This window comes from Pezoporus occidentalis, unplaced genomic scaffold (assembly GCF_034315485.1).
Source record: "Pezoporus occidentalis ecotype Australia unplaced genomic scaffold, CSIRO_AGI_Poc_V1 ctg23, whole genome shotgun sequence".
NCBI lineage: Eukaryota > Metazoa > Chordata > Aves > Psittaciformes > Psittacidae > Pezoporus > Pezoporus occidentalis.
Genome location: NW_026914180.1, coordinates 5,172,804 through 5,186,681, shown reverse-complemented (window position 1 = coordinate 5,186,681; position 13,878 = coordinate 5,172,804). Strand labels below are relative to the sequence as shown.

At 49.4% G+C, this 13,878-nt stretch overlaps 1 protein-coding gene across 2 annotated transcripts; it reads left to right on the top strand.

Annotated features, from left to right (window-relative positions):
• Positions 1-2,373: 2,373 nt before the first annotated feature.
• On the top strand, positions 2,374-13,650 carry SHH (sonic hedgehog signaling molecule). 2 transcript variants are annotated; one of them, XM_062621462.1, is made up of 3 exons: positions 2,374-2,933; positions 7,673-7,934; positions 11,334-13,650. In XM_062621462.1, the coding sequence occupies exons 1-3, from the start codon at positions 2,625-2,627 to the stop codon at positions 12,038-12,040; spliced, it is 1,278 nt and encodes a 425-aa protein (XP_062477446.1). In that variant the 5' UTR covers positions 2,374-2,624; the 3' UTR covers positions 12,041-13,650. The 2 variants fall into 2 exon arrangements, with proteins under 2 accessions (XP_062477446.1, XP_062477448.1); XM_062621464.1 differs by lacking the exon at positions 2,374-2,933 and adding an exon at positions 5,794-6,104.
• Positions 13,651-13,878: the final 228 nt, after the last annotated feature.

The following is a 13,878-nucleotide window of genomic DNA, read 5'->3' as shown; positions in this document are numbered from 1 at the left end:
GCCTGCTCTGAAACTGAGCAGAGCCTCCCCGCACCCCCCAGCTCTGCTTTCTTTCACATCTAATTTGATAGGAGGGTGATTTCAAGCTTCCCACAGTTACTTTTCTTGATTTCTCCCTTTACCCCCCCCCCCCCCGCATTTATTACTTGCATTTAATTAATTCCTTCTTTGCGTTTCCTTTCCTGTTAATCTTTGGGTGACTGCTTTGTACATATGGCAATCTGATAATGAGGGAGTTTATCCTTATTCTCTATACTTCTTCATTGCGATGTCCACCCGTCTAGTGCCTGGGATATCGATCATCTTTCCCTGGGGAGGGGACAAGGTAAGAGGGGTGATAAAAGATTTGCAGTATCCCACACCATTAAGAATAGCTTTTATTCCTTGGCACTGTTTAATCAACTGTTATATCAAGTCATGCTGTTTAAGGAACCACATCAAAAGAACATACCCTCTTTTGTATAAATTATATATTCCTTGTATCTGTCTTCTCACATGCACGCAGACGGGGAGATAAAACTGAAGTTTGTTTTTTAACAGCATGAAGCAGGTATTTAGATGTTCTACAACTTGTTTCTGCAACTAAGTTGGTTGATAAAAACCTAGAAGCCAAGCTGCTGGCTTTCTAACTTTTCTGCCATTCCCAAGTCAAAACTCTTCAATATAAAGAAGAGTGAGTGAGAAATCAATGATTCACTGAAACTCTACAAAGAAACATAAATAGCAGAGGAAAAGTGTAGGCTAAAAAAAAGGGGGGAGAAGAGCACCAGTTGGAATCGGTGTGAGAGCTTCGGCTCACTCCTTTCGGCTCTTTTGTAAAGTTCACGTGAAAAAAGACCACTATCACTTGAAAAGTCCGTCCTGTCCTGCTTGTTCCAGCTTACGGATATGCAGCTTTTTTACCACTTTAAAGCTAATTTTAAAGTCCATTTTCACGTGGTTTAAGTTGATTAGGACTCAGCTCGATGGCACCGGCCGGAAAAAAAAAAAAAAAAAAAAAAAAGAAAAGAGAAAAGAAAAGAAAAGAAAAGAGAAAAGAAAAAGTTATTTGGGAGGAGCGTGTCAGAGAGTGGACTTTGAATTACTCCAGCGTGTCTGCCTGGCATTTTTAAGAACTCCTAAAAAAACTCCTGAAAGTTTCTAGATCCTTGGACAAACTGTATTTTCTTAGGAGCAAAAGTAAATGAGCTCTTCACAGGCAGAGAAGTGTTTGTTCATATGGGACTCTGCTTCTCTGTCTAACCTGCTCTATCAGCCCCATCTCTGCAGTTTTGCTCGTCTCTCAACACCTTTGTCTGATTAGCAGCTTTTGGAGATCGGGATAAAGACATCACTTGCCATGCTGCATGAGATAACAATTAATTTAACATTAAACTTATCCCCTTTCCATTCACTTTGCTTGGATCGATCTCTGTTAATTGTGTTTGCGGATGCTTTCAACACGATGCTTTTCTTAAAAACTTAATGACACCCCGCAAGGAGGTGTAAGAGTCTAAAACGCTCCTCTTCGCCTTGGACCCAAGAAACAAAGAATGCAGCCCCAGCGTGCTCAGGAGAGCATCTATTTTTAATCAGATGACTTTTCATGCACTTCTGAAGGTACAGCATTATTTTAAAGTGGGTGATGGTCCCGGGTTTATTATTTAAAAAGGAAAAGAGAAGTGGCATTTAGATCTCTCCCCACTGCAGCTGTGTGATACACAAGTCAGCCGCGCTAACTTCATATAACTGCCGCCTCGCATCAGGCTTGTTTCTGCCTTTAAAGTAGTCATTTATCAGCTAAAAGGCGAGTGTGGTTAAAAATGTATGTCTCCAGGAGGGAGAGCAATCTCCCTTTTCAAGAAGAAGAAACCTGTTATAAAGCCCTTTAGGTGGGTGCGCTCTTAAGTGGCATTACCTATACCCCCCCTCCCCCCCTCCCCGGGCGTTAATATTTCCCCAATGCGTTTTTATTTGCACGGCTCCCCGATAATTCGGCATTTTATTTAACCGCAACTGCCCTTAGAAACTTGACTTGTACTGAGGCAGGCTGCTAATCTTATTCCCCCCCCCCCCCCCCCTTCTTCCACAGAGGCATCTGTTCCTCTTGCTGACAAATGTACCATTCTGCCAAGAAAGTTTTTGAAAAAAAGAAGAAAAAAGAAGAAGAAAAAGAAAAAAAAAAAAGAAAAACCAGCGTGTAATTGATGTTATCCCAAGAAAGCGCGATCTCCACCCCGCTCAGCTCCAAGCCCTTCAGGTATAAGGAGGTAAAAAAAAATCTTTCAAGAATTTGTTGCCTTTTTGAGGGTTAAAACATCAGAAGACAAGCTTGTCTCGCCTTGGCCAATCAGCTCGCGGCCCTGGCAGCTATAATATAGAACTAAAGGCAGACTCCTCTCACAAGCGTCTTGCTTTGCTACCATTAAAATCAGACCCTTTTTTTGTCTCTCGATTGCTGTCTCCCGACCAAACTCCGATGTGTTCCGTTATCAGCGACCTAAAGCCTGCCATTCCAGCACCTGTCTTGCTAGGGATCGGTGGATAGTATACGATTCAGAAAGCAGACAAGGACATAGGAGGCAAGAGAGCTCTAGAGAGACAGCCAGGGATAGGCACAGAAAGCTTTGAAGTAATTGGATTCAATGGACGAAATGCTGCTGTTGACAAGAATTCTCTTGGTGGGCTTCATCTGCGCTCTTTTAGTCTCCTCTGGGCTGACTTGTGGACCAGGCAGGGGCATTGGAAAAAGGAGACACCCCAAAAAGCTGACCCCTTTAGCCTATAAGCAGTTTATTCCCAATGTGGCAGAGAAGACCCTAGGGGCCAGTGGAAGATATGAAGGGAAGATCACAAGAAACTCCGAGAGATTTAAAGAACTAACCCCAAATTACAACCCTGACATTATTTTTAAGGATGAAGAGAACACGGGAGCTGACAGACTGATGACTCAGGTAGAGCCACAGAGATACCTGTATTTGTGTTTGTTAACCTCTCTGAGCAATCCTAAAGGACGCATCTGTCTTAGTATTTTTGAAAGCCCCCCCTTTCCCTCTCCCCCTCTTCCCCCCGCCCCTCCAAACTCGGCTAGTTCCCCCCATTGAATGTAAATACCATCTCTCCAGACAAGTTAGCAGGGGCTGGAGCTATCTCGCTGTTCGGTGGGGGAATCTGTGTGATACTTACAGTCATTACCGTGCCATGGCGTTCCCTGTAACTTGGTTAGAGATTGCTGTTTGCGTTTGTCCCCAAGGATGCACTTTGATCAAACGAATTGCAAACAGCACAGAGGACCCCAAGTGTATAGTGACCGCCAGGCCACCAACTCATTATTACAAACGTACTCCTCGGTTGCTACGCCTGCTGACTTGGTCTTATATATATATATATAGAGAGAGAGATATCTTATTTTATTTCTTTTCCCTTTTTTTTCCTCATTTCATTTTACCCTTCATTATTACTATTATTTTCCCCTCGCGAGCATATTCTAAATATAGTAGGCATGCAGTCGTGCACTCACAAAAGGCAGCTGAAGCCGGATCGACCATTCCTCTCCTGATTCCGTATTATTACAGCTCGTATTGCAATACCATCATTTGTTATTGTGCCCATCAGAGCGTAAATATATTGATATTTCTTTAAGGATGCTCGCAACCAATGCTCTGGTACTTCCACAGGGGAGGGACTTGCAACTTATCGGCATTGCATCACCTTCTGTTTTAAAAAATCTGATGGCACAAGGTTTACAACTGGGTAAATATTGGATCTCGGGTGGAATCGGATTGCGGAACCATTTTATACAAAAAGAGAAAAAAAAAAAAGAGAGAAAGAGAAAGGGAGAGGGAGCGAGAACCTCTCCGAGAGTCACCTCATAATTATTATTCATGCTCAACAGAGAGCTTGGTGAAGTCAATTGCTCTGCCAATCCCGGAGTTTCTGAAACTACATGCAATCTAGACACTGGAAATGGGTTTCCTCCAAATATAGGTCAACAGCGCTTTTTTAATATTAATACACTTAAGCCCCACCTTCAGTGCTAGAACAGGACTCGCCGGGAAGGACTAGGCGGGGAGTGGACGCGGGGAAGAGGGGGTGGGGGGTGGAATTTCCCAAACTCTCCCCGTTCCTCGGCCTGATTTTCCGCACGTTTCTCGGGTCTCCCGGGGCGAGGGACCGGCGGCCGCCACCATCTATCTCCTCCCGACCACCTTAAATCGCACCGCACCTCGCAGCGCTGCCGCGCGTCCCTGCTCGCTCTCGGCTGCCCCGCGCAGGGGTGCGGAGCGGAGCTGGTGCCGGTGCCCTGCTCGGGCGCAGCGCTGTCCGCGCCCCTCTGCGCACCCGCGGTCCTCCCTCCCTCGCTGCCTCCGGTGAGAGGCGTGCGGCGCGCCAGCAGCATCTCTCGCATTTTCAGCTCCACTTACTCCCCTCGCGTATCGATCGCGCCGGCTCGGGTTTCGCCCTTTCCTCCGCAGCCCGGCGGCGGCGGCTCCGCGGGAGCCGAGCTCCCGCCGGGGCACGGCGCATCCCTCCCTGCGCGGATGCGTGTGCGCGGCGGAGCGGGGCGGCGGGGAAGGGGGGAGCCGGGAGCCGGCCGGGAGAGGTGGGCTGCGGGCCGGGGCGGCGGGCGGGCTGACCCCGGCCCGGCGGCTCTCCCGGGGCACGCCGCGCCGGCTCCGCGGCTGGCCGCTCTCGCTGCATTAGCTGGCAGCGTCTGAACTCCTGACCTTCTGTCAACTTCCCTCAGACGAACGAAACGAAAACAAATACTTTTTTTCTCCCCCCCCCCCTTCAGTGCTTATTCCCGTGCCTTAGACACAAAGGGGGGAGGTGGGCTGAAGGCAGCGGGGACAGGGAGGCCGTAACGCCTGGAACCCTGTGGCAAAGAGAGAAAGCGAGGTGTGTGTGGGGGGAACCGAGCCAGTCTCCGTCTCCCCCCGGCGAGGCGGGGACCGCGGCTGGGGAGCGGGCGGAAGGGTCGCCCTGAACCCCCACTTCCTCCCCGGGCACGGCCGAGCCGGCATCTCCCCGAGGTGCTGCCGCCGGTATCCCTGCCCTGCTTCTCTCTCTTTCCCTCTCTCCCCCGGCCAGCGACCTCTCGTTAAATCCCAGCCTTCAAACGCCTGCTTCGCGAGCCCTTCAACCATGGAGAGACCTTTCTTGAATAGAATCTTTAAACTTGCAGAATAGTTGCCGAATGCATTAGCCGCCAGTTAATATTAACTCTAGAAGGAAGGGGGGGAGAAAACGCAAACAGAGGTAGGTAAGTCAGGTTCTCAGCTTTGCAGGTGACAACAGAAGTTTGCTGAAGGTTCCCCCCTTCCTCCCTTCCCTCCCCCCCACCCCAGCCATTGGCTGGATTCTGGGGAGAGATAAGGAGGCCAGGTCAGTATGATAAAGCTGGAATTTGTATGAAATAAAATAGCAATCTCGTGTAATGCAGGCACACAACCGGTGCGTGATGTGAGGAATTTAGAGATCAACTTGGCATTTAGGAAGCCCACCAGGTTGTTTACACTGACAGGTACCTGTTAAGTGTTTCCTTCAAGCAATTCATTTGTGAAGAGATTAGGAGCTGGCAGGAGAGGGCTTGTTGAACAACTTTGCCTCCACACAAAGCGCTAGTGGAGGCAGCCCTGCTGAGCTTCACGGTGGCTGAACAGAATTGGGCTTGATTTGTGGCACACGACCCAATGAATTAATAAATAGTCTGGGCTTCACGGCTTTTGACTCTGACAATCCAGCTCAGGCAGTATAAAAGGGAGGAAAGTCCTTTTAGGAGATCGTTTCTCCTTTATTTCGCCTGAAGCCGGGAGCTGGTGCTGGCAGGCCGGGAGCGGGAAGAACCCCGCACCGCTGTCCGCACGGCTGCCTGCTGCCTTCCCTGCGCAGCAGCGGGCCAAGACATCACCTTGAGGCGCAGGGCTGTTGCCTTATCAGTAGCTGAGACGTTTGATCCTTCTCTCCCTTCCCACTGTAACTCTGCGGAGGAACATGTCCATCCGCTCAGGTGTATGAGGGGGAGAGAGAGGGGAAAACAAATTAAATTCAACTTCCTTGTGCTGCTGCGCTTTGCTGCCGGGAACAGTGCCGTACCCCAAACACTCGGCTCTTTCTATAAAACGGTAGGCCAGAGAGTCCAAAGTGAGCTCACGACTGCATTTTATATCTCTTGGGAACTTGTGTATTGCTGGAATTGCTTTTTATGACTGTTAATAGACACCCGGGAACTTTCTTGTTGAACAACCTTGTCACGTCCCTAAAAGTAGCGTCGTCGGGGTGATGGAGGAGCTTTGCCTTGCTGGGACCTTTGCGGTGTTAGTATGTGTGCTGGGAGCACACGTGAGGGAATGGTCCTGCAGACGGCCGAACATCCCGGTCAGGCCAGGAAAAGCGAGGGAAGAGCAGCTCATTGCATCCCGTCGGGGCTGTAATCCACATTGATATCTGCACCAAGGGAACTACTTTCCGTGTATCAGGGAGTTATTTTCCCTCTCAAAAGGGGGAAGTGGGGGGGGGGGGAAGTTGGCACAACTTGTGTACCTTTTCCATGCTTTTGGTGCTGATTTCCTATTTCCGGGGAGCTACGAGCTCTTTTTCCCTACCCGCTGGCATGTCTATTTCTGCTCCCCCCCCCCCCCCCGCCCTTGGCTAAGATAAGATCCCCCCTCTCCCCAAACTTTCAGGGTTTCATTTAGCTCTCAGCCTCCTCCACAGCTGTACCCACTTCCCTTTCCTTCCCCCCCCCCACCTTTGCTCTGTCCCTTCAGGACTCCGGTACTGCAGGCCCCGGGAAAGGCCGGTGGCTCCGAAGGGGCGATGGCAAACCCTGTAGTGCTTCTCTACGGAGTTGGAAACGTTTCACTCCACACTAAGAGTCTCCTGGCTTGCATAGCATCCCTGCTTCGCTTAACTTCCCTCCTTGGCCCTCCCTTGCTTTTCATCTTCCCACTAAGAGCTGTATTATTGTATGGATTTGCTCGGCTTTGTAGGCGAGCGCCGATGTATGTTTGAAGCGGAGTGAATGCTCCCAGCCCATGCTGCTTTGAGGGCTCTAATGAGTGATGGGCGAAGGGAGAGAAAAAAAAAACCACCCCTCCCTCCAGCACATAAAGGCTGTTAACATGTATTGAGACCCCTTTCAACACAGAATTAAGCTGAAAAGACGCGGAGAGACATTCCGGGAGGGAATCCGTGACTCCGAGATATATGGCGAGTGTTTGTTCTCGGCAGAAACTTTGCTCTCGGAAAGGGGACAGGGCACTTAGCGACAGGAATTTGCTCCATGCAGGTGGCTTTGAGCGACACACTCACACCCCAGGGCCGGAGGTGGCGTTGGAGGTCCCCCCTGTCCCTGCGGCAGGTGCCGGGGGAAGGGGCGAATCCGTCCCTCTTGGTCTTTGCGGTGTTTCAACCCCTCTTGCTCCAGTGTCCCTAAATTTCACCCCCCTCCTCCTCCTCACCTGCCTCCCTGTTCTCCCCGGCGGCGGAAAGAAGATGCTTAGCTTGGCCGAGCCAGGGCTGAGCATCGTGCGGCATGTTTGAAGGGGAGGGATAGAAAGGGGACGACTAGGCCAGTTTGGCTGGGGAGGGAGGGCAGGTTGCTACCGTGGGGGGGGAATAGATGGTGAAGGGGGTGCCTGCCCTGGCTGCAGCACCCCCCGCCATGTGCCCTTCCCCGTGTGCCCTGCAGCGCTGCAAGGACAAGCTGAACGCCCTGGCGATCTCGGTGATGAATCAGTGGCCCGGGGTAAAGCTGCGGGTGACAGAGGGCTGGGACGAGGACGGCCACCACTCCGAAGAGTCCCTGCACTACGAGGGCCGCGCTGTGGACATCACCACCTCGGACCGGGACCGCAGCAAATACGGCATGCTGGCCCGCCTGGCCGTCGAGGCCGGCTTCGATTGGGTCTACTACGAGTCCAAGGCGCACATCCACTGCTCCGTCAAAGCAGGTAAGGCGGGCAGCCTGCCCAGGGGCACGTCGAAGGGTGTGTGGAGGCCACCTCCGGGCCACGGCTCAGCCCCCCAGAGCCTTCTCAGCCCTTTCTGATGCCGTCCGGGCTCCCTCCTCGCCGTCCCTGCAAGGTGCCCATCAGCCCTGTCCGACCCGTGTGGAACCCCCTCGGGGATATGGAGCGGGGCCGCCGATGGAGCAGCCTGTTAGGGAAGGAAGGAAGGAAGGAAAGAGGGGCTATAAAAAAAGGGAGAAAAGGGGAAAAAAAAAAAGAAAAAAGAAGAAAAAAAAAAAGGCCAGCCAGCTGCAGCACTTTTGGACAGCATTTTTATTTGGGTGATTTGCCTGCCCAGCCTTCCGCCGAGCGCTGCGCCGCAGCCACACACCCTTCTCCTCCCCCCGAGGGATCTGATGGTTTCCCCATCCAAAGAGCATGTTCAACACAAACACTAGTGGCCGTCTCCAGCCGCCCCGCTGGCTGCACGCCCTTACTCGCGATCGCTAATCTCCAGGAAAATAAATAACTAACGTGGTCCCCTGCGTTCTTCAGCGGTAGTCGCTAGGAAATTCCCAGATAGGGATACACATACATATAATTTTTTTTCCCTCCCCTCCCCTGTGCTTACAACGCCACACGCTGTCTCAACCTGGGAACAGCTCGCAAGACGTCCCCGGCTAGCAGAGTTCATTTTCTTGACACTGAACACTTTTTTGGGGGGGAAGCAAAACGTCTGGCAAGTGCCAGTCCGCCCCCCCGCCTCCCTCCACTCGCCTGCATGGCAGCTAAAGAGCTTTATACAACATCCTCTAGCCCAGCAGCCTGCTGGAAGTTTCAGGAAGCACTGGGTTGCAAAACAAAATAATGGGCTTTCTTTAAACATAGCCGTTTGCTTCGAAACCAGCAGCCCCACGATGGGGAAACAGGCATGGCAAGGATTTGCAAGAGAGGATTTGCAAGAGGGGTTTATCCCCCCTGATCCAGCCCAAACCTCCCCGGGGCTGAGCAGAGGTAGCACCTTTCCTAGCCCATGTGGGCTTTGTCCTGAGAGCCTGCTATGGCTTTTGTTCAGCTCCCTGGTCCTTTCTAGGCAAAAGGAGGCCCTGCAAAGCTGTCAGCCCTGCGGTGATATGAAACATCCCTTTCAATAGCAAAGATGAGCTTTATAGCTCAAGGTGTCGATTGTGGTGTGTGATGACCTTAGGCCAAGCGCACCCCCTAATCCACCCCAGTGGGTGTTTCATAGGGCAGGAGTAACCCCAAGCTGCTCATTGAGATTCGGCACACACGGACTTGGGGGCAATATTTAGAGGGTGTCAGGAAGGGTCGTGTGACTGTACCATGCGGGCTGCAAGGCAGCAGGCTTGAATTCCACCCGCTCAACCTGATTTCAAACTGTCCAAACCTCGCTTCATGACAGAGCATCTTATGAGAAGATTAAACCCCATAATGCCAGGCAGGAAGATTCTTTATCTAGTTCTCTGTTTGCAAAAAGTATGATCCTGGAGACTGGAATGCAAAGAAGAGTTCCCCCAAGGCCTGAATTATTGTCACCAGGACAGAGGAGGGAGAGGCAGGGGTGGTAAAAGGGACATTGATAATGCGCTACAGCAAGTATTTAGAGCAAGCTTCTACATTTAAAATTCAAATACAGATCTTGAGTGCCTTGGAAAAGTGGCTCTGCTGTGCAAATAGTGCTTGGAAGGTCCTGGGTTTTTTGGAGAGTATGTGTGTGAATTGGCACATAGGGTTTCTGCACCTGAACAAATAGGGAGGGGGAGGAAAGGGGGGAAGAAGCTGGGAAAAAAATGGAAGTGTCCTCTCTTCCAAGAGTGGCTGCATTTATTACATGAATCAGAATGACAATGCTGATCCTTTATTGGATTTTAATTAGAGAACCCAAACAAGCACTGCTCAAAGAAGCAGATTTTCACACCTCTGCCAGTTCAGTGGTATGTTTGTAGAGCTGCTACACTACTAGATCTATTCATCAAGTCCCTGAATATGCAAACAAAGCTCTAGCCAGACCTTTACCGCCGGCTTGTAGGAAGGTGTAGTTTGCTGGCGGAGGGCTCTGCATAAAGCACATAGCTTGTTTGTTGCCATGTCCTCCCTGAAGAGGCCTTAGAGATCTCACTGCTTCATTTCTGAAGGAGAAGTGATAAAGTCGTTAGCAAATCAATAACGGTCTAATTTTCACCCTTCCTGTCCTTCCTGAGAAAGTCATTAGGAGACCTTCCAAGGATTTATTTAAATCATAAGAGCTTTAGTACCAACCACAGAGGCAAAATATAAAATCTAACCACCTCTAGGAGATAAATCACCAGGACTCTAAACTGGCTTAGCGAGTAACTGGGAGAAACCAGGAGAAAGCAAGTGAGGGGTAAGGAATGTCAACAGCTGCAGCAAAGATGCTTCCTACTGTCACATACTGTGTGATACTACCCAACATACAGAAAATCAGAGCTTTTAGGAGCACTGCAGAGTTCCTTGGTAAAGTCAGAGATCAGCCTGGAACAGGGCAGAGGTCCTCTCCCACTGCCTCTCATGTGGCTCAGCTTCCAGAAGGGGATTTGCAAGAGAGACTTAAAGTCTCATCGCTGTTTGTTTTCTGTGATTGTGATTGTTCATACCACTGGAAAGCAGCAGTAGCTGGCAAAAACATTTTGTATCTAAACTGAGTAGCTTCAAGAGCTGGAGGAGGTGAAGGAGGGCTGTTCTTGGGTCTGGAACAGGCATGGGGCTTTCCAGGGACACCTTGGGGCAGGGAACAGCATTCTTCTTCCAGTTGGGTGGGAAAGGCAAGGAAGATGCTATCTAGGGAGATGCTTTCCACTAAGGCAGTGGGCAAATTCTTGTGCTCCTCGTGGCAAAGCCTCCTCCTGCTCTCTGCTGTTTGCTGCCCAAGATGGGGTCCTTCAGTAAGAGCTGAGTGGGGACCCCGAGCACTGTGAGCATGGACAGTCACCCAGAGGAGAAAACTTACGCCAGGAAAACCACCCTGCTTTAAAAGCCTGTGAGTTATCTGTCATCAGGTGCTGGTGCAGGGCAAACAGTAGCCAAGTGGGAAGCTCTTCCAGAAGAGATTTGTTCTGGAACAGCTTTCTCAGCAGGAATATTTCCTTAATGAGACAAGCCACCCTTGTAAATCCTAACCTACAGGGAGATGCATCGGCTCAAATCTGTCAGAAGGGGAACTGTCACTTGACCTGCTGAGTGCAAGTGGGGCGTGTTTATAGATGAGGATGGAGGAATTTTGGAGAGGAGCAAGGCTGCGTCCTGCAACTGTGCCTCTCAGGCGGAACGGGGTGGCAGGGGAAGTGGGGTGTTCCCTCATGCCCCAAGCCCTGACCTGGTGGGTGCCCCCTCTAACCCTGCTGTGCCTCTTTCTCTGCACAGAAAACTCGGTGGCGGCCAAATCTGGGGGCTGCTTCCCTGGCTCGGCCACAGTGCACCTGGAGCAAGGCGGCACCAAGCTGGTGAAGGACCTGAGCCCTGGGGACCGTGTGCTGGTTGCCGATGCAGAGGGACGGCTGCTCTACAGCGACTTCCTCACCTTCCTTGACCGGGAGGACGGCTCTCACAAGCTCTTCTATGTCATCGAGACGCGGCAGCCTCGGGCCCGGCTGCTGCTGACGGCTGCACACCTCCTCTTCGTGGCCCCCCAACACAACCAGTCGCAGGCAGGGACCCTCAGCAGCCAGGCGCTCTTCGCCAGCCGTGTACGGCCTGGACAACGAGTCTATGTGTTGGGAGAGGGAGGGCAGCACCTCCTGCCAGCGGCCGTGCACAGCGTCTCACTGCGAGAGGAAGCTTCGGGAGCATATGCCCCGCTCACTGCCCAGGGCACCATCCTCATCAACCGGGTGCTGGCCTCCTGCTACGCCGTCATTGAGGAGCACAGCTGGGCACACTGGGCCTTCGCTCCCTTCCGCCTGCTCCAGGGGATGCTGGCCACCCTCTGCCCTTCCAGCGGGGGGACTCCCACGGATGCCCCCACCTCCCCTGGCATCCACTGGTACTCTCGCCTCCTCTACCGCATTGGCAGCTGGGTGCTGGATAGTGACTCTCTGCACCCTCTAGGCATGGTGGTGCCATCCAGCTGAGAGCATCCTGTGCTGCCCCAGCCACCAGTCAGCCTCCAAGGGAGAGACAGAGACACACAGGGAGGGAGAGAGAGAGAGAGAAAGAAAAAGGAGGAAAAAAGGAACAAAAAAAAAGAAAAAAAGAAAAGAAAAACCTAAAAAAAAAAGAAAAAAGAAAAAAAATTACATATTTTTAAAAGAGCACGGATTAAGACTTAAAAATAATAATAATAAAATAATAATAATTAAGTAGGACAGTCCAAAGTAGACTTTAAGGGAAACAAAGACCCCAGGAAGTTCTGTTCCGTTTAGTTTATAAATATATATATATTTTTATTTGTTCTTTTGTTTTGTTGTTTTGTTTGTTTTTTTGTTGTTGGTTTTGTTTATTTTTTTTCCTCCTCTCCTGGATATTTATTTCTTTGGTATTTTGAATAGATGTTTTAAATGATATGAACCGGACCTTCAAGAGCCTTAAATAGTTTCTTTGATAATTTATTATCATGTGAACTGTACTCATAGGGGAAAAAATTATTTTGTGAGGCCAAGCAAAACTGCGCAGAGTCTATTTTTCTACATGTCACGTGTGTCCTGACTTTCAGAAAGCAAAGTTCTGTACGTTCCCACCTCTCCATTCCATTGCTCCTTCATTTCAGCAAGCCTAAAAAACAAGCAAGCAAAGAAACAAACACACTGAAAAAGACAAACTTCATGGGGGTCCGTAAATTATATTTTTATACACAGAATTGTAAATTAGATTTTTTTGAGAGATCAATACTTAACTGAATCACATTTCATTTTTTGAAATAGTGTAAAATATTGAGAATATATTATTTTAATTTAAATAGTTTCAAATGTAACGTCATTTCCTGTATTGTTTTCCATGTTTTGCTTTGTAAAAAAAACACCATTTGGCCACGTTCATGGAAGTCAAGACTGTTACACCAATGTTTTATTTGCAAAAACCATAAGAAACTTTGTTATTTTTAACTTCAAAAGAAAAAAAAAAGTTTATTAGAAAATAATATTTTTTAAAAAGCGCACATGGTGGCGATTCTGTGACGATGGAGACGATAGTTTGTACAGAGGGAAGAAAAGGATGTTTTGCATTAATAAATTGAGAAATAACTGCTGTAAATTTACTAAAATGTATTTTTTGAATATTTTGTAATAGTTTTAATAGTTTTATAGAAATAAAATGTGCCATGCACAGTCTGGTTAGTATATCATAATTAAGAGTTCCTGGTGCATCCCATTTTTTTCCCCCCTTTTTGCTTATTGGTTTAGGAAACGTTGCCTAAAGGAGTGACCATTGTTTTATTTAGATGTGTTTCTTATAACTTTTAATTTTGGTACTTTAATTCAGGAAACTAATCCATCACATCTGCACGTAACCTGGAATCTCTTGTACTAACAGTAGAACCTCACTCATTTGCACGAGCTACTGGGAGACGTGGTTTCCCTTCACTGGAGCCCCGGCTCTCCGTCCATGCTTAGGCAATGTTTCCCTCTTCCAGCTCCAGTCCCAGCTCCGTGTCCACCTCCTGATCTGGTCCGGAGACCACAGACTACTCTGAAAAGTGATTTATGAGGGTGTTCTATCACGTTCACCCTTTGAAGCATGTTAATTTTAAGGCTGCACCAGGATTTTAATCAGCTTTAATTTGGGTGCCCAGAAGATGGAAATCTGGGGGAGAGACACTGCCTTTGATGAATTAACAAGGATTCATGTGGCTGACGCTGGACGAAGGAGATGGCCACTTGATCTTACTGGCCATATTGCCTGAGTAACGTTGCCAGGCTTGGAGCCACCAAAAAAAGAACAAACACCTTTTGCTAAACAAGAAAAAAAAGGGATA

What these genes read in the sequence shown, in the direction of transcription:
- SHH (XM_062621462.1), top strand. Translation starts at nt 2,625, where the DNA reads ATGGACGAAATGCTGCTGTTGACAAGAATTCTCTTGGTGGGCTTCATC. An exon ending in CTGACAGACTGATGACTCAG is followed by an intron (nt 2,934 to 7,672) that starts GTAGAGCCACAG and finishes TGTGCCCTGCAG; the next exon opens with CGCTGCAAGGACAAGCTGAA. An exon ending in CCACTGCTCCGTCAAAGCAG is followed by an intron (nt 7,935 to 11,333) that starts GTAAGGCGGGCA and finishes TTCTCTGCACAG; the next exon opens with AAAACTCGGTGGCGGCCAAA.